The 22,678-nt window shown below is 42.1% G+C and overlaps 1 protein-coding gene across 10 annotated transcripts in view; it reads right to left on the reverse strand.

The window, feature by feature from the left end:
- Positions 1-20,465, reverse strand: part of SNTG2 (syntrophin gamma 2) — a 285,354-nt gene extending 264,889 nt beyond the window's left edge. For 7 of the 10 annotated variants that reach the window (XM_068937268.1, XM_068937271.1, XM_068937266.1 and 4 more), the window contains exon 1: positions 20,037-20,426. In XM_068937268.1, coding sequence (XP_068793369.1) covers positions 20,037-20,108 — 72 coding nt within the window. In that variant the 5' untranslated portion in view covers positions 20,109-20,426. Of the gene's footprint in view, positions 1-20,036 lie in introns of all 10 variants that reach the window. The other 3 variants (XM_068937274.1, XM_068937273.1, XM_068937275.1) reach the window with 1 other exon arrangement.
- Positions 20,466-22,678: the final 2,213 nt, after the last annotated feature.

Consider the following 22,678-nt stretch of genomic DNA (forward strand, 5'->3'; position numbering starts at 1 on the left):
CAGGGCACACTGCTGGCTCATGTTCAGCTCGCTGCCCAGCAGGACCTCCAGGGCCTCTTCAGCAGAGGTGTCCCTCAGGCAGACAGGCCCCAGCCCTGTTGCCAGGGGCTTCTCCTCCCCAGATGCAGGACTTGGCATCGTCTTTGCTGAATTGTGTAAGTTTCTTGTTGTTCTAGCCCTCCTGCCACCTAGCCTGCCCTGTTCGGCCGCCCTCGAGAGTCCAATCAATAGGTCTACCTAGTTTGGTGTCATCTGCAAACTTGATTACCGTCACCTCATCCAGGTCTTTAAGAACGTAAAACAGGACAAGTCTCAGGATAGACTCTGGTGGAACTCCACCCACCACAGGCATCCAGTAGAATTTGACCCATAATGACAACCCCCAAGCCCAGATATCCAGAACAATCTGCATTTTCAACCATCTGATTGTCTTCCCAATGTACCTATGTCCTTGGATGCAAGTATATTGTGGAGGATGGTTCAAAAGCATTGCTCAGGTCAAGGTAAATTACATGCATTGTTCTCTCCTTGTCCACAAGCTCTCACTCAGCCTATTGTCTGTTCCACCAGAGAGCTACTTACACCTAAGCTGCTCTTTCTTATAGAAGGTGACCCTCGCTGCCCCATCTTCCCATCCTGTCCCTCCTGAAAAGCCTGCATTCCACTCCAGCACTCCAGTCATGCAAGCTGTCCCACCTTGTGTCTGTTATTCCAATAGCTGTAGTTCTGTGACCACGCATAGAGCTCTTGCTCCTCCTCTTGTGCCAGGGCCTTTATAGCAGTGTTATCAGTTTTAATATCTGAGTTAGGGCATAGATAAATATGGTGGCATTGCTGTAATGTTTCCCATGGGAAAGAATTTCCTCTAGTAGTTCAGGGAGTGACAATTCTTCTAGCAGATCAGGATTACACAAGGATTTCTCTGAATTTACTAAACAAAATGAATTGCAAGTGCAGTACAGAAGTTACTTGTTATATTTTTGGAGCCAGGAATACTTCTCTGGTTCCTGTACTACACTGGCGAATAATAACGAAAAAGGACTGCAGATTTGCCTAAACCAGCTTCACAGTCATAACTAAGTGACTTTTCTACGCTGTTTTTAATCTTGCCTTGTCAAGGAACAAAATCCTCACTAGTTACTGGGGCCTTTTGAGAATACATCTATGTTTCACTTTTAAAATAACCTGCAAAAAATATTTTAATTATAATTTTGAAAACTAGTCAAGTATATTAAAAATAAGCTCTATATCTTTACAAAGTGCACGCTTTAAATGTTTAATGTTTGAGTAAAGGCTTTGGAGATCAATTTCTAACTGAAAAAGGTTAACGTTACTGTTATTAAGAATTCTAGTACAATTTCTGACCCGAGGATAGACTACAGTTCATTTAGCAAGGCAGAGGTTTATTTTAACAGAACATATGTGAGATCTGGACATAAATATCACTGCCCTAACAATCACCACATGAATAATCTGTTCCTTCAGTTAGATAGTTTCTTCACATCTAGATAAACAGGGATCATAATCATTTCTTACAGACTTCTGTAGTTCAGACAAATTCAAAGACTATACTTAAGTTTATGATTAAATATAAATTGTAGCAAAAATCAGCCATGAAACTCAAGTAACAGAAATGAGAAAAACTTGTCATTTCATTCCCTACTACATACCAATATACAAAAGTAACATATATCACCAGCTTTACATTTTGTGTATACGCCATCTTTCTGTAACTTTTTTAAAAAAATCGGACTTTCACGGGCTACCACACTTAGGTAGTTTATGCCACTAAGATACTTTACTCGAGTAACTCCAAGGTCTGGTCTTCCCAAACTGTCACTCCACTCTGGATGGAGAGATGGCCAGATCTTACAGAATCCACCATTATAAAGGCAATTGCATGATGCAAAAAAAAGTCACAGCAAGGCAGAGTATAATTGCCTTTGTTTATATTTCTGAAGATACATTAAGATAAACATCTTACATCAATGAGATCCGAAAGTTTCCTTTATCAAAAAAGATAAATGTCATGGCCAAAACTTTAGTTTACATTGAAAATATCTCTATATGAGGCTTTCTTTATTCACTTTCATAAAACAATTTTAGTAGTGAAGAACTTGTAGAGAAGAAGGAAGAGACTGACATTTCAAAATCCTCAAAACTGTATTTTTCTACAGATTTCCTTTAGAGGAGAAGACATTGAATGGTGAAGCAAGTGATTCAGCTTTTGACAGATGGCCTTCATCTTCCTATATTTCTTCATTTTCTTCTTTTTAGAAATAACTATCAGAATTACAATGGGATAGAAACTGTGAAAATGCATGGGAACAGATGAGTTGCTCAGATGAGTTTGTGTATCTCTATGCATGGAAATTCCACAGCTTCACTGGACAAAGCCCTGAGCCACCTATCTAACTTTGAACACGGGCTCTGGGAACCATGGCCTCACACACAAGCTATGTGTAGCTGACATCTTACTTTTAAAAAGGTTCACTCTCCCAGCTCCAACTGAAATTTAGCTTCAGCCTGGCAAAGGCAAAAAATATATAAATAACACAAACACATAAACATGTGTGTTTCAATGCCATTATATTATATATTTATGGTATACCATTTTGGAAAGGTTTCTGATTCCTGAAATGAGAATTCCTTGGTTTATTTTGATGTAGAAAATTAAGGAGAAAATTAAACAGAATAATTCTCCCACACAATTCATTAAATGAACTGAATGTCAATATTATTTATTGATCCTGTTCCTCCCAAAATACACATCCCAAGGAAACAAGAGTGGTTTGGATCTGTGAACTTGGTTAGCGTGTTTGTTTCTGAACACTCTTTATAGGATATTATACAGAAAAATCACACAAGAAGCTCTCAACTTAAATATTGAAACTGATATCACTGCTATAAAAATGAACTAATAGTTAATTAAGGAATTAAACATCTTCACGATAAATTCAATTGAGAACCTATGACACCAAGAATAGGGTGGGCCCACTGAAGTGTTCACTTTCTGATGATATCAAGGGATTTTGCTCTCAAAATAGTTGAAAATCTGGATGCTAAAGAACAACAGCATAACAGGGTTAAGCACATAGAATAATGTTCTATCAGAAAGAAACGGCTACAAAAACACTGCTAGCAATTCTTCAGAAAAGAAACTGGAGGATTAGGGAAAAAAATTACAAAAGTCAATCACCTATTTCATGCTTCAGGATGTATGATTATGAGTACCTTATGAGTAAAACCTGCCGTAATCCTGCTCAGTTCTGCAAATTGACCAGGACACAGTTAAGAGTCCCGAAATCAATTTTAAAGATAGATATGGGCCAACTAAAGAAAGCGCAGCAAAGAAAATGCATGATTGACAGAGCTTCAGGTGCACAGAAAGCTGCAGCAAAAAGCAAACATCCTACTGCAGAGACCAAAGTAACAGTAGGTTTGTACCGCAGTAAGGAAAGAGTCAAGCCAAATCAGTGAAGGACTGCAGGTTAATCAGCTGCATCTGATCCTGATCAACTTTAGGTTGCCAGGTGCCAAGGAGCAGCAAGAGTGGGCTGCTCCACAAGGGAAAGACAACAGGGAGACCAGGGTGGCAGTGAGGCAAGCAGGAACAGTGTCCTTATTGACCTGCAGTGTGGTCCCACAGTATCCAAACGAGAAAAGGAGAGCAAAATGCCAGCCAAAATATGATATCAAAAGAGATAACGTAGTCATGAATATTTATAAAAAGACACAGGTAATGCATTAAAAAAAAAAAGGCTTAGTCTTCTCACACTTGATGAAATCAGAAAGTCCTCTCACCCTCCACTGAGCTGATCTATAATGAGAAAACTTGTTGTCATATACTTCTCCCACTACCACTATAATCAAGTTGTTGGCAAACCGGTAGTCAGGAAAGTAGCAAGACTCAGCAGCCTGTAACAGGAATTGGGAATAACTGAGAATTTAGTTATTAGGGCCCTAGGAATTGCAGTCACATTTATAAAGGATATATTGCTCTTTGTGGGCAGAAAAAGCCCTATCTGACTGTTAGGTTGTTTTCTTTGTTGGTGCTTTCTTGTTTCAAAGATTCTCTTAACCAGAATTAAAGGGTCTGCAATATTCTTTTTAAAAGAATTTTTTTGTGAAGTTTAATCTTGTTCCATACTTCATTTCCTAATTTTTCCTGAAAAATTGATATGGATAATAATTTCCCCTAGGGAAAAACATAGTGTTTTGCATGGCTCAAAGACTACCCACGTCTATTGCCTGGAATATTCTTCACCAGTTTGCTTTACCTCACTTAAAAGAACCTAGTAATGATGATTATTCTACAGTCCATAAAAGAAAGCAGAAAAACAAGAGGCAGAGGTTATGTGCCTGCCCTCTACAGAGTTACATAACTTGAGGGAATATTTTCCTTCATACTTCTTATAGCATATCTGAGAATAATCGGACTCTCTCAAGGATAAGAAAATTGGGAAGAAGTGGGAAGGAGGAGGAAGAGAATGAGCTGTTAACATTTATTCCTGCAGCCTGTCCTACAGTGCTACTACTCATTTTAAAGCCTAGAGATTCTAAGGAAAAGTGAGGTGGGGGCAGGTACAGAAGAGACAGGGTGGATATAGGTGGGAAAGAGAACCAGCAGTTGTACACTATTGAGTAAAAAAAAAAGGGGCGGGGGAAATCAGGTAATAAGGCAGCTGCCTCTTTTAATCAGAGTTGGAAGAAAACTTGCTGAGGCTATGTCCACACAAATCAATAATGCATTGCAAGACAAACAGCTCTATAGAGTAAAACTGTTTTTGTCAAGGACCGAGCATTCATACTATGGGCATTTTGGGAGGTTTGATTTTAGAGTTGCTATAGTATGGTCCCACGGACAGAACCCTCATTAGCAGCTGCAATTAATTCAGCGCATTCCTATAACACCTTTCAGTTTAGTTCTACCTAGAAGAAATTCAGCTTAGATGTTTCTGCACTAGCACATTTGTTCAGGCTGGAACTGCGCTTTGTGAAGTGAATCTCCCCCCAGTCATCCCTACTTTTCACACGTCAGTTTGCATTGTCACGCGGTCTCAAAACATGCAAATTGGATTCTTTTCAGATGAATTAACCTGAGCTGGAGATAGGCTACAGGGGCCTGTCTCCAACCAAAGAGTCCCAGTTACTAAAGGGTATTCAGTTCACAGGACTAGAGCTTATCTGAAATAAACCCCCCAGAGATTTGTATAGGGTGAAGGCTGAGTCTTTTCTTACTCCACTGACCTACTTGTTTTCAGGTGCACTACTTACACCTCTAGTAGATACACCTCTAGTGTGCTGCAAACCACTTTGCAACACAGACTGAAGAGCAGTAAATAAGGATGATAGTGAGATTCACTTCAAAAGCACGCTGCTAATCCGAATTTAAATTCTAATGCATATGTGTCTCGGATAAAATAAAGAATACTTGTAACAGAATATTTTCCATCACTGTTTTATGCTTTGCTCTGCACGCCACACCACTGAGTATATTAACATTTGTTCTGGAGAAAGTTTGGTTTCAGTCTTTTTTACTCAGCTTACTGGTGGTAGACTCCCTCGAATAAAAAAGTTAGCAAATTTCCAACACTTCTGAGCCCATCAGGTTAACATCACTTGCCCTCCTTCCTCAAAAGATGTGGATGCCACAATCATGCTTCCCATGGGAATGGTCTCCAGTCTATACAAACTCCCAGGTCACAGTCTGGACATTGTCTAGGATACCAATTAGCCCAGGACAGTACTATGCTAAGCACAAAATGCTAGCACTTTAGCAGTGTAGCAGGTAGCCAACAATTCCTACCTGCAGAAGGTAAGGATACCAAAACCTGTTTTCAAAAGGGTGCAAACTGAATGGAATATTATGCTGCTCCTATAGTCATTACTTGACCACATTCAGCAAAACACCCACACCTCAAGCAATGGGCACATTTCTGAATCACAGATTATCCTGTAACACCAATGCATAGATTAGAAAATTATTAAGTCCTGGAAAACTAAGATAAGGTATTACATTGCAGCTAACTGAAATATTGTCACATTAATAGTATGTGAAGAGCTCATTAGTGCAAGTACCTTAATTTCATGTAGAATATGAAATTAGTTCTACAAGACATTTGATCTGTAAACATCATGCAAGATGAGTGACTTTTTAGATGACAGCTTACAATTAGCATATTTAAATTTGCATTCTGCATGACAATGTTCAAGACAACGATTTTTCATGATATTTAAGAAGAGTTTTTAATATTTCTTGTAGATTGCACATAAAGAATACAGACTACTGTTTGGATTGTTCTTTTGAGACACATCCAATTAAATGTAAAACAGAGAATTAGGTCTCAATAAGCAGAAGCCTTTCTAAAGAAACATCAACAATATAAGTAAAAGGAGAGTTTATAGTTAGACAAATAAGATATGAGAAACACTGTCCATTTTCCATAAATAATATTCCCTCATCTTTCATTTTAGAAAATGTTTTGATTACATAATTTAAATGGAATCAGTCCCTTCTCCCTAGGATAAAAGTTTTTCAATTTATTTTGATAATATTCGCTTGACTGAAATAGAGACTATTTGCTAAGGTTTTACAGAAATAATTACAAAATAATCATGTTCTGCAAAAGAGTCCACTTCTTACCACTTATAAGTTCCCACCAAAAGGAATTTATATAACTACACTATGTTCATCTCACATCTCAGTGCTATAAACCATAGCAAGAGGTTAGTGGGCCTGTCTTATTTTTAATTATTTACTTCTGCTAGATATGCTTGGCTAAATCATACTTATCTAGTGCTGCATGGTTTGCAGCTAATTTTCAAAATCTAAAAATATTACTGTAGTTCTCCCAGAGCAGACATCACTAGCACTAATTGCTAAAAATTATCCATGAAGCACTCTTTGCACTTTTTTTGTGGCACTTGGCACTGAATCATACATTGGACTAACAGAAGTAAAATTTTATAAGTTTTGAAAGAAAATCTTCATTTTCTGCCATAAATTGATGAAGGAAGATGTTTTTGTGAAACTGAATTAGATTGACCCTAGTCAGATTAAAATGACACTAGAATTATGAGAATTACAGAGTCAACTCAAGCAGGTTTACTACATTTAATTATATTTAGATATGAAACCTACAGCCAATAGACATTAAGTTAACCTTACTGACATTTAGGAAAGTCTGTCAAACTGATGGAAGTTGAAGAGACAGAACTAGCAGGGGGTAAAATACAGATTTTCTCCCCTTCTGTCAGTTCCACTCCCTTTAATAGCTAGTCTGAAGTCTTTCCTTCAGTAATGTTTATGTTCTCAGAAAGTACATTTCTCCTCTGTTCATTTTAAACAGCTGAACAACGTTAATGTTCAGTTAATGAGAAATCCTCAAACTTTCTTATTTTTTCCTTTTCTTTTTTTTTTTTTGAAAGGGTGAGGGAAAAACTAAAAAGAAGAAAACAGCAAAGAGGAGGGAAGAACAGAAGTAGAGGGGTATATAAGTAATTTGCTTGCCCTGTTTTCTCCACTCAAAACTAGTCATACAATAAACTAAAAAAAAAAAGAATAGATGAAAACAAAACTGAGTCTTTATTAATCATGATTTTTTTCCTGACTTGGAGTCCATACAAAACTAGCCATTTTCCTCTATCTCCTAACATCTAAAAAACGTATTCTTGAGGGTATTCATCACAGAATCACGAAACAGCTGAGGTGGGAAGGGACCTCTGGAGATCATCTAGTCCAACCTCCCTGCTCAAGCAGGGACACCTAGAGCATATTGCACAGGACAGGGTACAGTCGGGTTTTGAATATCTCCAGCGAAGGAGACTCCACTACCTCTCTGGGCAACCTGTTCCAATGCTCTGTCACCCTCACAGGAAAGAAGCTTTTCCTCAGGTTCAGATGGAACTGCCTGTGGTTCAGTTTGTGCCCATTGCCTCTTGTCCTGTTGCTGGGCACCACGGAGAAGAGGCTGGCCTCATCCTCTTGACACTCCCCCTTCAGATACTTGTACACGTTGATGAGATCCCCTCTCAATCTTCTCTTCTCCAGGCTGAACAGGCCCAGCTCTTGCAGTCTTTCTTCAGAGGAGAGGTGCTCCAGCCCTCTAATCATCTTGGTAGCCCTCTGCTGGACTCTCTCCAGGAGTGCCATGTCTCTCTTGCACTGGGGAGCCCAACACTGGACACAGTACTCCAGGGGAGGACACAGTACTCCAGGGCTGAGGAGAGGGGCAGGATCACCTCCCTCCACCTGCTGGCAACACTCTGCCTAATGCACCCTAGGATCCCAGTGGCCTTCTTGGCCGCAAGGGCACACTGCTGGCTCATGCTTGACTTGTTGTCCACCAGCACTCCCAGGGCCTTCTCGGCAGAGCTACTTTCCAGCAGGTCAACCCCCAGCCTGTACTGCTGCATGGGATTATTGCTCCCTAGGTGCAGGACCTTGCACTTGCCTTTGTGGAACTTCAGGAGGTTCCTCTCCGCCCAGCTCTCCAGCCTCTCCAGGTCCCTCTGAAGGGAAGCACAGTCTTCTGGTGTGTCAGCCACTCCCCCCACTTTAGTCTCATCAGCCAACTTGCTGAGGGTGCACTCTGTCCCTTCCTCCAGGTCATTGATAAATATATTGAACAAGACTGGACCCAGGACTGACCCCTGGGGGACACCACTAGCCACAGGCCTCCAACTTGACTCTGTGCCATTCACCACAACCCTCTGAGCTCGGCCATCCAGCCAGTTCTCCATCCACCTCACTCTCCACTCGTCTAGCCCACACTTCCTGAGCTTACCTAGGAGGATGTGATGGGAGACAGTGTCCAAAGCCTTGCTGAAGTCCAGGCAGACAACATCCACTGCTCTCCCCTCATCTACCCAGCCAGTCATCCCGTCATAGAAGGCTATCAGATTGGTCAAGCATGATTTCCCTTTGGTGAACTCCTCCAGGAGGAGCTCCATCACCTTTCCAGGGACGGAGGTGAGGCTGACAGGCCTGTAGTTTCCTGGCTCCTCCTTCTTGCCCTTTTGGAAGACTGCAGTGACATTGGCTTTCTTCCAGTCCTCAGGCACCTCTCCTGATCTCCAGGACCTTTCCAAGATGATGGAGAGGGGCCTAGCAATAACATCCGCCAGCTCCCTTAGTACTTCTGGGTGCATCCCGTCAGGGCCCATGGATTTATGGATGTCAGCTTTGGACACATGATCTCTAACCCGATCCTCCTCCACCAAGGGAGAGTCTTCCTTTCTCCAGACTTCCTCTCTTGTCCCCAGGGTCTGGAATTCCTGAGGGCTGGCCTTAGCAGAAAAGACTGAAGCAAAGAAGGCATTCAGTAACTCCACCTTCTCTGTATCCTTCGTTACCAGGGCACTCACCCCATTCAGCAGCGAGCCCACACTTTCCCTAGTCTTCCTTTTGCTCTTGATGTATTTGAAGAACCCCTTCTTGTCGTCCTTGACATCCCTTGCCAGATTTAATTCCAAAGGGGCCTTAGCCTTCCTTGTCGCTTTCCTACAGACTCTGACAATGTCTCCGTATTCCTCCCAAGTGGCCTGTCCCCTTTTCCACATTCGGTAGGCTTTCTTCTTCTGCTGGAGTTTTGTCAGGAGCTCCTTGCTCATCCCTGCAGGTCTCCTGCCTGCTTTGCTCGACTTCTTCCTCAGAGGGATAGACCGATCTTGAGCCTAGAGGAGGTGATGCTTGAATATCAACCAGCTTTCCTGGACTCCCCTTCCTTCCAGGGCTTGATCCCATGAGATTCCCCTAAGTAGGTCCCTCAAGAGGCCAAAGTTAGCCCTCCCCAAGTCCGGGGCTGCAATCCTACTCATTGCCTTGCTTCCTCCTTTCAAGATCCTGAACTCCACCACCTCATGGTCACTGCAGCCAAGGCTGCCCCCAACCTTCACATCTCCAACTACACCTTCTTTGTTCATTAGTACAAGGTCTAGCATTGCACCTCTCCTCGTTGGCGTCTCCACCACCTGGGTCAAGAAATTATCATCAATCCTCTGCAGGAACCTCCTCGACTCTTTGTGCCTAGCTGTGCTGTCTTGCCAACAGATGTCAGGGTGGTTGAAGTCCCCCAGGAGAACCAGGGCCTGTGATCGTGAGGCTACTTCCAGCTGTCGGTAGAAGGCCTCATCAACAACTTTCTCCTGATCAGGTGGCCTGTAGTAAACCCCCACAACAGTGTCACCCATGTTAGCCTGCCCTTTAGTCCTTACCCATAGGCTCTCAACTTGCTCTTCCTCCACCCCTAGGCAGAGCTCCGTACATTCTAGTTGCTCCCTCACACAAAGAGCAACTCCACCACCTCGCCTTCCTGGCCTCTTTTACCCAAAAAGCACATAGCCTGATGGCCTCAGCTGGCATAAGTTTACTCTTGGAAATCATTGCAAAGCTTATTTTTATTTTCTTGCTCTAGCAGTTCGATCACTGCTAGTAAAAGACAGGAAAAGGAAGTATTCTTCCAGGCTAGGGTTTACACTAAACTGACTGACATAATCAAGAGAGATCTTTTGGGTTCTATGTGTAAATCAACTTCAAACAATTTCATTTCATCTATTCTCCTCAGTAAACAGTTGTCATAATAATTTGTCAATGTGAGACTTTAGACTCGCTTCCTGAAGCATCTCCCATTTTAAGCCGCTGATCCCTAAGGATACCTAAAATACTTCAAAGTTAAGACTTCCTTCTTGTTGGAATCAGTATTTTTTCCTGAAATGATTATCTTGCTTTTGAAAGTTCTTGGAGACCAACCCAACCCACCTACATCATCTCCAACCTTGATTGCTTAATTTAACTTATGATGATATCATGTTTTTCTTAATGCCTCATTCAAGCGAAAAAAAGAAAAGAAGCAGCTATTAAACGTCTGGAAATCTAACTTCTTTGAAGAAATTAAAAATTGAAAATGGAAGGTACACTGGATAGGCTTAAGCCTCATCTTCTGAAACTTCTCAAGTAAAAGGATAATGTGTATCTGATTTCACTTGACTGGAAACAAAAATGTGTAGCTCTAAACAGCAAACAAGTTGTTCCACATTAAATTTCTGTCATCCTTCCCTTGGTGAGGATACTATATGATAAATAAGTAATTCAACCTTAAATTGTTATCAGTAGGACATTTTGGCTATGGCAGATCTCAGTAGTTTCCTAATGTAAAATAAGCATGGAATTTGTCTTAGGTATATCAAGGAAATTGTAGGTGTATGTGAAGTTAGATACTGTAAGTTAAATAATATCTATAGGTAATAGGTTATATAGGTTATCTGAAGACTGAGATGGTATGCATTTAAAGTATGATATCCTTGAATGACATAATTTCTTTATACAGTAAGAGTAAAAACCTCTTCTCTTACAAAATGTAAATGGCACTACTCATAGCAGTAAATCTATGATAAGCATTTGACAGAAGTATTACACAATTAGCCCTTATACAATAATATTCTTGTCAGAAAACAGTATATTAAAAATAGGATTTTTTTCCCTTCATTTTCAGCATATTAAAAGTACAGATACACATAGGCATGCACATTTGTTCCAGTGGAATCCAAGATTCCTTTAATGATCATTAAATCTCGAATAACAGATTTGAGGATTTTAGTACTGTAGAATAGCTCTTCAAAGCACACTAAAAAGTCTAATCATTTTTATGTAATGTCTTTTTTTGTCTTATTACTTAAAACAGACTATTCTGTTTATCACACCTCCAGCACACGCACCATATGATGCACCAGATGCTTTAGTAATTAATTCATCTTTTAAGTGAAAATTACAATAAATAGTTGTATAAAAGTGTTGACGCAACTGATGAATAAACTGACAGTTCACAACTATAAACAGACTAGATTTTATAAAAAGCAGTAGCTACAACACTAAACAAGACTGTCAGACTGAACTATCAACATACGCTTATTTATGCTTCAACTCTATTTTAAAAATGAGCACACTCACGGTTTACTGTTATCGTTATAATGCTGTTCGGTCATGGCTCATGAAGGGTGGCAGAAGAACATCTAAACGCTACATTTACTGAAATACTGCATAAGACAACAGGATGCATTGACAAAATTAGAGGAAAAGACTTACCATACAAAATTAGATTATAATTCCTATTTGAAGAGAGTATAGTATTTTATTAGGACAGAAGAAACTTGCATTTTATTAATACAGCCACACTTACGAGTAACTCCTTAAGCCTTTCTAAAACATGACTTAATAGTGTTAGATGGGATTTGAAGGGGAAGAAATGCGCCTATGAATTTCCTTGACGCATCTGGGTTTTAGCTTCGGCCAGTGAAACAAATGAAAATTATATATTTTTGCCTGTTGATTGAGAAGGCTTTAGGTACTGAGGAGATAGCAAAAATGCTTGGGATGAATAGTTTGCAGTTATGAATGTCCTCATGACATCCAACATGAGATCGTTTCTCCTGATATTTTCCTCCAATAAACTTAAACATCTTACATACATTTAAAACATAGAAGCTGTCGTCCTTATCTTCTAGCTGCGTATAAAATAAATATTCATGATCACCTTTCATGTTATATAAGTTGTTTTTGAATATGCGTGCTCATTCTTCTGCATTTTTTACACTATATAGTATAGAAGCTATATTATACAAAATATAATATATCCATATTTTTAGTGATTAAGTTAAATGAAAGAGCATTTTTCAAAGAAGTCAGCATCCATTATTGGATGGGATAGGATAGCGCAAAATCTACTCAAGCCCCACCAGAAAAAAAATCTAGTTGAGATATGGAAGAAAACCTTAATACTGAAAAACACTCTCTACACAATCTTCAGGGAAACTTTCATCTCTAGGAGTAATATTTTTTTTTTGTTTGTTTTCCTGTATTCAGGAAATATAAACTACTGAAAAACAATTTATTCAAACCAAATTAAAAATAAATAACAAAAACCTCTTTATTCAGCTTCTTCATTAATAAAGTAGGAATCATAATGCTCACCCACTTCACAGCCTACTCTGGAATTCATTGTACTATATCTGTAGTTTGCTCATTTTATAGGTAGACGTTAACAACTATTAATAGGATGAATCAAAATAATAGCACTGAGGGAGCTCTATCCACCAGCATGTCTAGTATAACCAATACACTGGTTTTCCACTGGCTGTGTAAACACAGTTAATCACAAAATACAGACTGAGCTTCTTTGAACCCCATTTGAACTTCAGCTAATAACAGAAAAATAAGTCTATTTGTGCTGTTACCCTTTCTGCAAAATTGGGAACCCCCATCAAAATGCACAATCACTAAAATTCTATTTTGTGACAAGGAAGAATATTCAAGTGCCAAAGATACAGATTCGAAATCAAAAGGCTTTGATTCTGTTTCTGCTTGGATGAGACTGCTTCTGTGGTCCTGAGCAGGATAATTAACCCCTCTCTGCTACAGCTCTCCATTAGTAAAATAAGGAAGTCAGTTTTGCTTTTAATCAAAGTGCTTTGAGACCCAGCTGCCCAAACTCTGAGAAGTAAGTGTACAGTGCTGATGACAACTACCTACGAACAAAAGCTATTCTGAATGTCCTTTAGATAGCGGACTGCATTACGTATGATGCATATGTTCACATGGAAAGTTTCTCCTCAGTTTTCATGCATCTGGTGACTTAGAAGTCTCATATGAACTATACAAAGGCAAAAATCCCAAAACAACGGACATATCCAGTAGTGGAGTCTGACCATGGTAAAGTGAAGCATTATATGACTATTGACTTTAAGGTATCATATATGGTGTAGCAGGCACTATGACTCTTCACATACAGTACAAAACAACTGAGAGTTTGCATTGATTTTCCTGCCTAGAACTTCTCTAAATACTACAAATGCATTTTGTCCCTACTACAATCTAAACGTCACAAGGAGATGATAAATGAGATAATATTGATTAAATTGTGCTAAAGGGTTCCAGCTTTTCAAGGTTATATCCTTTGGAGAGTTTGTAAATCTCATTACAGAAATTTGCCTGCTGATACACGTAAATAAAGAGTGGCAGAAGGATTCCAGCATGACAGCTTTCACTGACGAGTCACATTGTTCTTCACGTAGAAAGTACAGAACAACTAAATACAGAGGAACTCAAAACAAGAGCCTTACTTTTCTAAAGAAAATAGACCCCAAAAAAATTAGACCACTTCTGGATGAAATGAGTGAAATTGACAAAGTGTGTCCAGAATAAAGTACAAGCTGGGACCTCAGTTGTTTGTAATCGTCAGTTTTGTAAGTAATATGATGGATGAGCAAATCCACTACAATCATTGGGCAAATCCACTAAAATCATTCCAAGTATTTTACTTTAACATGCAGACAATTTTTACAGTAAATGAATTTTAACTGGAGATCAAGGTCAACATCAGCCTTTTTTTTTGCTTTTAGTAAGGAAAAAAAAGTAAAAGAAACAGCAAACAAGTAAGTACAATAATCTGCTAAATTCCCCTTGAGTTATGCATTCATTCATAACTAATGGAAAAGAAAAGGCACTTTTTTTAGCCATCTGCTTTTGAAAACTTTCATTGCTTAGAATTTGTCTCAGAAACATCAGAAAATAAAGCTATAACGCTGGAAAGGACCTGGGGGTCAGCAGGCTGAACATGAGTCAGCAGTGCACCCTGGCAGCCATCAAGACTAACAGCATCCTGGGTTGCAGCAACAAAAGCCTAATCAGTATAACAATAATAATCACTTCCCTTACTTGGCACCCATTAGATCGCATTCAGAATATACTATCCAGGTCTGGGCCCCCCAGTACTGGAAATGCATTGGCAAACTGGAGCTGGTCCAATGGACAGCCACCAAAACAGTCAGGGAGCTGGAGCACCTGCCCTGTGAGGGGAGGCTGGACTTGTTCGACGTAGACAAGAGACAGCTTGGGTGGGGAGGGGGCTAGCAGCAGCCTTCCTCCTCAATTCACCACAACAACAGTCAAACAGTGGAGCAGGTTGCCCCAAAAGTTTGGGCAGTCACGATCCTTGTAGATTTTCAAGACCCAATGGGAAAAGCTCTGGGCAACCCAGTCTGAATTTAACACCAGCACTACTTCCAGAAGCTTAAACTCATTGACCTCTGAAAGCCTCTTCCAACCTGAAAGAGTCTAATTTTTGTATGCTTTCCCTATTATCATGATGCCACTGACAGGTGGCATTAGGCATCAGCGTTGCAGGAACATGGTCACGCACTGTCCCTTTTGCTGAGCTCTGCGACCACTCTTCTATGCTTGACTCTCCCTGCATTCCCAAATGAAAGTACTTCTCTTTATATTCATCATATAAAAATCTTTGAATCATTAAAAAAAAGTGCTTAAAATACGGAACACAAATCTGAAGTGTAGAGAGAATACCAGCACTGTTCTTTTTCTGACATCAGACATTGTTTTTAGAGCAGTAGGTGGGCAAAAGTCTTATTTCCATTGAGATGTTAAAGCCATAACCTTGAATATGATTTTTATCACTTTGGTAACTGTTTTCATGGAGATATGTATAGTTAAATGAAGGATTCTGATTTTGTTTTTGAGGGGAGAGCTGAGTGAAGAAAACAGAATACATCTGCATATTCTGATGATTAGTAAGTGAGTGGTGAATGTCTTCAAAAGGATCCTGAAACTATTAGGTTTCCATGATTTTTAGGAGAAAAAAAAAGAAAAAAAAAAGGAAGTTTTCCAGGCTTAATGAGAAATCAACAAAACTTGCATTAGAAAGCAATTATCAGGCTTTACACAATGGAATTCATAGGCACCCCCTCCCGTCTTGTTTCTCATGCTTTCCTACCCCTATCAGTTGCCAAAGTCTGTTCACCTCAAGATAAAAATTTCTGAAATTAGCTTTTGGTCACCAAAAAGTTTCAATAGAAAGTTAGTGTGTGCATGGAAAAGCTGTAATTAAATAAGTATACCCTATTTATTTGTATTGCAGTGTAGACAGGTCTTGGAAATAATCTCAAAATCAATCCCATTTAAGACAACAGTGTTGATATAAGTGTTAGTAAAACACACAGGAAAGTTGAAGAAAGCAGTGCTTTTTGTGTTGTATATATAGTATGAGTGCAGTCTAAGCCCTTGAAAGCAGTGGCATGCAATATGGTGGGCATCTATTTTTAAAAAATGGAAAGATTAAATGTTGACTCTGTAGAGATGGATAGGGGAAAGGCAAAATACTGATGTTTGTGGTAACATGACATCTAGTGTTTGCTATTTGGAAGTTTCTTTATTGCTGGGTGCCAAATTTTGACAAAAGATCAATTCCTCAGGCCTTGATTTAAAAATATATATATATATATGCACACATACATATACACACACATATATATACTCATATCACTAGCCAAGTGTCTAAATTACAGAGACATAGTGACAAAAGAGGAGGAATAGAACAGCAAATCTGCATGTGCTACATTTTCTCTTCTTATTCAGATCACAGTTTGGGTAACTGCAAAATAGAGCACCATACAAAAAAGTAGCCTTCTTCCTTTGGCTTTCTGCTGAATGTCTGTGGTCTCTGATAACTTCCACACACAGTCACAGAAAGCTATTAATAAACTGGGTCTGCTAGTGGATTGCATATAACACATACAACGGTTTCAAGAGAATTGCCATTATTAAAAAAAAAAAAAAAAAAAGACAAAGGTTTAGTTCCACATAGCAATCAGCTATTTCTTTATTTTTTCCACTCAGAAAAACTGGCATATCAACAATAAGATTGGTTGTAATGTTATCATTCATACTTCCAGCAACACAATGAAAAACCACAATATTTAATGCATCCTAAATAAACAAGATTGTAAAATTCATATAAAATCATGGGACATGCATGCTGATATAGTAGGTAGCAATCCTACAAGATTTGACTTCCTGAATATTCTTGATAGACAAGGAAGAGAATGAAAGCTTACAACAGATATAGGAAACATAGGCTACTTTCTGAAGTTAGCCCAGTAACAATGTGTGTTATCCAAAATGAGGTAAGTATCAGAAATTACACTAAGAAGATATTGGCAAAATATTAGAGACAACATCTGACTGAAACTTCAGTTCTATAGAACAGAATATAAGCAATTCAAGAAGTTGATACGTCTACCGCAAGAAATATCCTTAAATGGATTTTTAGTGTTAAAAATACAAGAATATAAAACACATTCAAATCTAGCATGCCAACTTAAATTTGAAAGTATACTGAGTTAGCTTCCAAGAAGTAGTATCTAATTGTCATTCTTCTAAAGAAACAAAAAAACAAAACGTACCTTTGTGTATTAAGGCTGCCTAGCTACCAGAATCCCAAGCAATGAATTAAACTCTGCATCCAATATTTACTAGTTAAATGGTAACTAGTGTTAATATGGCTATATCACTTCTGAGAAAAATTTGCAGAGCCCTAGTCAATATGCTGTGACATAAAATTCACATTTTCATTTCAGCAAGGTAAGCAGGCACAGATTCCAATAGTGTTAGGTAATTAAAGAACTGGTAAATCAAACATATATCACACTGCTATTCATAACATCTTAAAAAATAAGGCCATATTTTATGAGCATACTTCTGTGCAGAAGTCGAGAAGCCCAGGAAGCCAGGCACTTATGAATGCACCTAAATAAATATCTGCCATAAAATGTCCCTGCTGATCTTAAAAGTCAGCATGACTTCTACATATATGCATTCTTTTAATCATGTAGCCCTACTTAAAATACTCTGGAAAGTGAGGCTAAGGCTAGGTTGTTCTTTATTTAAAACAGATAGCTTGTTAAAGCTTTTGATTCATGGCACTATTCTCTATTTAGGGTCCATGTAAACTGTATGGCCGTTCAGCCTTTAGTTCCTAACATTCGTGTCCAAACGGAGAGCTAGACATTCATTAAGGATCCAATTCCCTTCCAGCTAGTATGTGAGGCAGAAGTCCCAGTAGTATCAATAGGAACAGGATGTGGTATTGGCCTTAAATGTGTATGTTTTACACAACTACCCGTCATAATTTTCACCTAATAATAGTGATTAGTCTTCACCTTTAACATTGAAGTACTCTGAACTGCTAGGCAACCTACCCAGCTGCTAACATTTTAGGTAATTGCTGTGCAGATTATTTTTACAGTTCAGGAACAAGGTTTACAAATTAAGAGCTCTGAAACAGCTTTAAAACAGAGACAATTCTTCAGTAGGTTTAATTCCATTATTTGTTTTTGAATTACACGTATTTTCCAAACCTAAAAGGTAAGTGTTTGTATCTCTTCATGAACAGTCAAATCAGAGATGCAAATATACAGTGTGTATATAATCATATAAACATAGAAGCCTGAAAGAACAAGTCAACAGTTTGTTTCCAAAGAATTGAGGGCAGTTATTGTGCATGCCTATGATTTCAGGTATCCTCCACACCTCTTGCTTCTACACTTTCATCTTGCCAAATATTTACTCTCAATGTTAAGATTACAGAAGCTCACACAAGTTATGAATTTACTGTCAGGGGGAACATCTTTAAGTCATCCTTTCTATAGTTGAAAAAGAGATGCCTTCTAAATAACGCTCTGGATAAAACATTAGGAAGATAATAGTTTGCCTTTAAAAATTCGAAAGCTATAGTCACAGAAAGAGTTAGCTCCAATAATTAGGAGGGAAAAAATGGGACATTTACTTTAGCACCAATAAAATATTTTATAATAGATGCAATGAATAACTTTTTAGAAAGTGACTGAAGAAGACTACAATTACACTTTACCAAAATTATTTTGTCTTAAGAAGAGTGACACATTAAACCACAAAGACTGTGATTATCCTAAAAGGTATGCAAACCAAGGGCATACTAACTTATGTTAATTGAATAAATCAGGGACAGTTGACAACAGCCGTCAGAGGGCACCATTTATAAATAATTTTTCAAATATGCTGTCATGAAAAGTAGCCAATAATTTCCAACTCCTTCACTAGCTGTTTCTTTTCAAGCATGCAAGATGTTAAATACGTTGAAACATCACATCGCATGTTTGTCAGAATGGGATTTCACCTGCGTTAAAAACAGACTGATTTCACATCATCCCTAGGACGAACACTAAATAACTCTAACGTTACACAACCTAACGCCACAACTTATGCTGAGGCGCGGCGTGTGTGGTCCCAAACAGCACGTGCGCCCTCCCGTTATTCACCAACTCTTCCCCAAGTGTAACCCCCCGTGGGAAACGGCTCCGACCGCGCCGTACAGATAGATCTGCAGTAACCCTTGCCAAAGGCGAGGCTGCTTCCCCCTTCCCTCCGCCCCCCCCCCCCGCACACCACCACCATCACACCACCTCTTCCTCCTCCTCCTCCTCCTCTTCCTCCGCACCGCGCCGCGCCGGGACACTCCTGGCGGCCGCCGGCGCTCGCCCCGCTCCGCCGCCGGCCCGGCCCGACCCGGTCCGGTCCAGCCCGGCCCGCCCGCTCCCAGCGCGGCGGCCGGCCCCGCGGAGCGCGACCCCCGCTGCAGCCCCCTTGCCGCCGCGGGTCTCCTCGCTTTCCCGCAAGCCCGTAACCCCTGCTGGCTTGCGGAGGGGGGCAGCGACAGCAGCTCCGCGGCCGCCAGCATCCGGCCCCCCCGGGGCGGCAAACCGCGGGAGCCGCCAGCCCAGCTCCCGCGACGGCACTGCCAGCCCCAGCTGCGCCCCCCCTGCCGGACCCCCCCAGCACCGCCAGCCCCAGCTGCGCCCCCCCCCGCCGGACCCCCCCAGCACCGCCAGCCCCAGCTGCGCCCCCCCCCGCCGGACCCCCCCAGCACCGCCAGCCCCAGCTGCGCCCCCCCCCGCCGGACCCCCCCAGCACCGCCAGCCCCAGCTGCGCCCCCCCTGCCGGACTCCCCCAGGACGGCGCGGGCGGTCTCCGGGGCTCACACGCCCGGCGCATCCCGCCGGCCTCCGCCGCCCGCCCTCGCAGAGGCGCCTCCCTGCGGGCAGCGCCGCCGGTCCGGTCCAGCCCGGCCCGGGCGCAGGAGTTGGTCCCGGGACGGGCTGAGGGGCGCGGGAGGGTAGGGAAGGGAGGGGAGAGGAGCGCGGGTACTTGCCCAGGTGGGGACGAGGAGGCTGCCCGGGCGCTCGAGCTGTGCTGGAGGAGGCTGCTTCCCCGCCACGCTCATCTCCTCCCCTGCAGCGGGGTTGGTCCTCGCGGAACGGGCGGCTCAGCCGGTCGCGCTGGCTCAGGCATTTAATCCCAACCCCCGAGCGGCGGCGTCCCGGCTCCGCGGGGGCAGGCGCTGCCGGAGGCGCGGGGCTCGCACCGCTCCGCGCTCTGCCCCGCGGGGCGGCAGCGGCACGGCGGGGGCGGCTTGCCGGAGGCTCCGAGCCGGGCAGAGGACGGCAGCGGAGTCGCGCTCGCTATTTAACTTCGCTCTTCTCCTGGGGGAAGGCGCCGCCGCTCTCGCTCCCCTCCCCTCTGCGGCCGCATCCCGACAGCCGGGCTCTGGGTGCTGCCGCGCCCCTCCCCAGCCGGGCTCGGCTCGGCTCGGCACGGCTCGGCTCGGCACGCCCGCCCACCCGCCTGCCCACGCCGCCCCGCGGGGCTCCCGCGCGGGGCCGCCGCGCCCGCGGGGCGCGCCCGACGCTCGCTGCCCAGCCCGGCCGCGGGGGGCGCCGCGGCCCCGGCCCCGGCCCTGCCCGTGTCCCCCCGCACGGAGCGCCCCAAGCAAGGGTCATCCCTGCTGCCTCCCAGGCCGGGCTGGAGAAGCTCGCTGGGCAGTGGGAGCTTCTGCTCAAGGAAAACGGACATTTGGCGTTTGGAGGCTGCCTCTGCGCTGCGGCGGGGCTCTAGCGTCGTGAGTGGGGGGATACTCGCAGGCTACGCTGCAGACCATTGGGCCGTCCCAGGCGGGATGGCGGCAAGGTCAGGAGCCATGGCCACACGTGGCCATCCGGTAGGACAAGGTGTGCACCCCTCTTCACTACATTGATCTCCAAACCAAAACCACAAAAGGGTTAACCTTCCACCGTTTGATTCTTCTTAGTCTTGACATAGATGGACTGCCAGGGTTTATTCTTTTAGCAGGAAAAGTCCCCACCCTCAAACAGTACCCTGAATTTTTGTTCTTGGGTTGATCTCTGGCCTCTACCCAGGTATTTCCAGCTTCCAAGTTTTTAGCTGTGGCCCAGGGTCTTGCCCATTAGCTTTGGAGAAGCTTTTTGTAGACCTATGCTAACAATACTGAGGCTACTGCTGAGAAGAAGAGAGATGACCTGATCTTTGACACACTAATCTAATAGTAGATGTATTTTTTTTCCTCTGAGGTGAAAAAAGGGGAAAGCTCTTAACCTTTCCCATCAGTTTATTTCACAGGAACACAGCAGTTCACACACACGCTCCGTTATTTTTTTATCTAAATGTAATTTGAAGGCACCTCTATTCAAACAGGAAAGAAATATGTATTATCTTCTACTTGGTGGTAACTCCTTGCACATTTGATCCCCCTTTTAAACACTACCCACCGTTGTTGTATTTCAGCCTAGCATGAACTCCTCTGTCCCCAGCATCCTATATCCAAAAGTATCTGTCTTCTCCTTAAAACTGCATAGTATCAGAACCAAATGCTGCATGCCACCTTTGTGTACTTATTCCTCTTTACACGTGCTGGAGTCCCACAGAAGATGGGGAGAAGTGGCCAAGAGGGGCAGTTTGCTCAGAGAGGTTACAGGGCTTCAGTTTTCCTTTCACTGCGCTCAGGGACCTCTGGCTGTGCCTGATTTCTCCCCCCTTCCCTGCCCCCCATACGCTGAGGCTTTGAGTTTACTACGCAGAAAGTAAACAGTGTCCCTTCTCCTGAAGGGATGGAGTTTGTACTCAAGCCAATCTGTCCTAGCGGATTCCTGTGCACAAAAAAAAAAAAAAAGAAAAATCTCTCACTCCATGCCTGAGCAAAAGTGAAATATGAGAGAACGAGAGAATGTGTCCTGGCCACAAGCTAGTATGACCACATAAACCTGTGTGCAGGTCAGCGCTCAGTGCATGCTGACCCTGAGAGATATAAGTCTTTCTGTTTAACCTTAAAGACAGTCAAGGAAAAGCAAAGCTACACAGATGAGCCGCAACCTGCCTGGTGACCGACTGCCTCAGGCGCCGAGGGCTGGGAGTTCAAAGGAAGCAGCAAATACTGGCAGCTGCCTTGACTCTCCAGAAACATCTCAGTTTTGCAGTTGTGCTTTGCAGAGGCCACAGACAATTCCCATGCCCCAGACATGCTTTGTAGGCATGTTTTTGCTCAAGAATGAGGTGTGAATATGGAATTAGTTGTTTATGTAGATATACTAAGAGAATTTAGGAAGGTCAGAGATACCAAAGTTTTACTGCCATGAAGAAGTGTGGGTAGCTGCTAGTACGGTTAATAGTTTTGCTCTGATTACAAACGTGTTAGCATGTCCAGCTTTTCTTGCATGGCTCTTCCTTATGCTGTTCTTTCACAAATATGGTGCATAACTGGCAATTAAAAAGTGGAGATGCAAGTTAGTGTAAATAAAAATGTTGTATTTTTGCATAGTTGTATTATAATATATAAGGGATATATATGGGAGATAACTTACTTACAGAGGTAAGTAGAAAGTATGTAATTTTCGGAATGTTTCTATTTATCTATAAAATGTACTTTTTAATTTAAAAATCTTTGTCAGTTGTCCCTGCTGCTCTGATCCTGTAAAACTACTACTTTTTTTTTTTTTTGCC

The sequence above is a fragment of the Struthio camelus genome, chromosome 3 (genome assembly GCF_040807025.1).
Source record: "Struthio camelus isolate bStrCam1 chromosome 3, bStrCam1.hap1, whole genome shotgun sequence".
NCBI classification, from domain to species: Eukaryota; Metazoa; Chordata; class Aves; order Struthioniformes; family Struthionidae; genus Struthio; species Struthio camelus.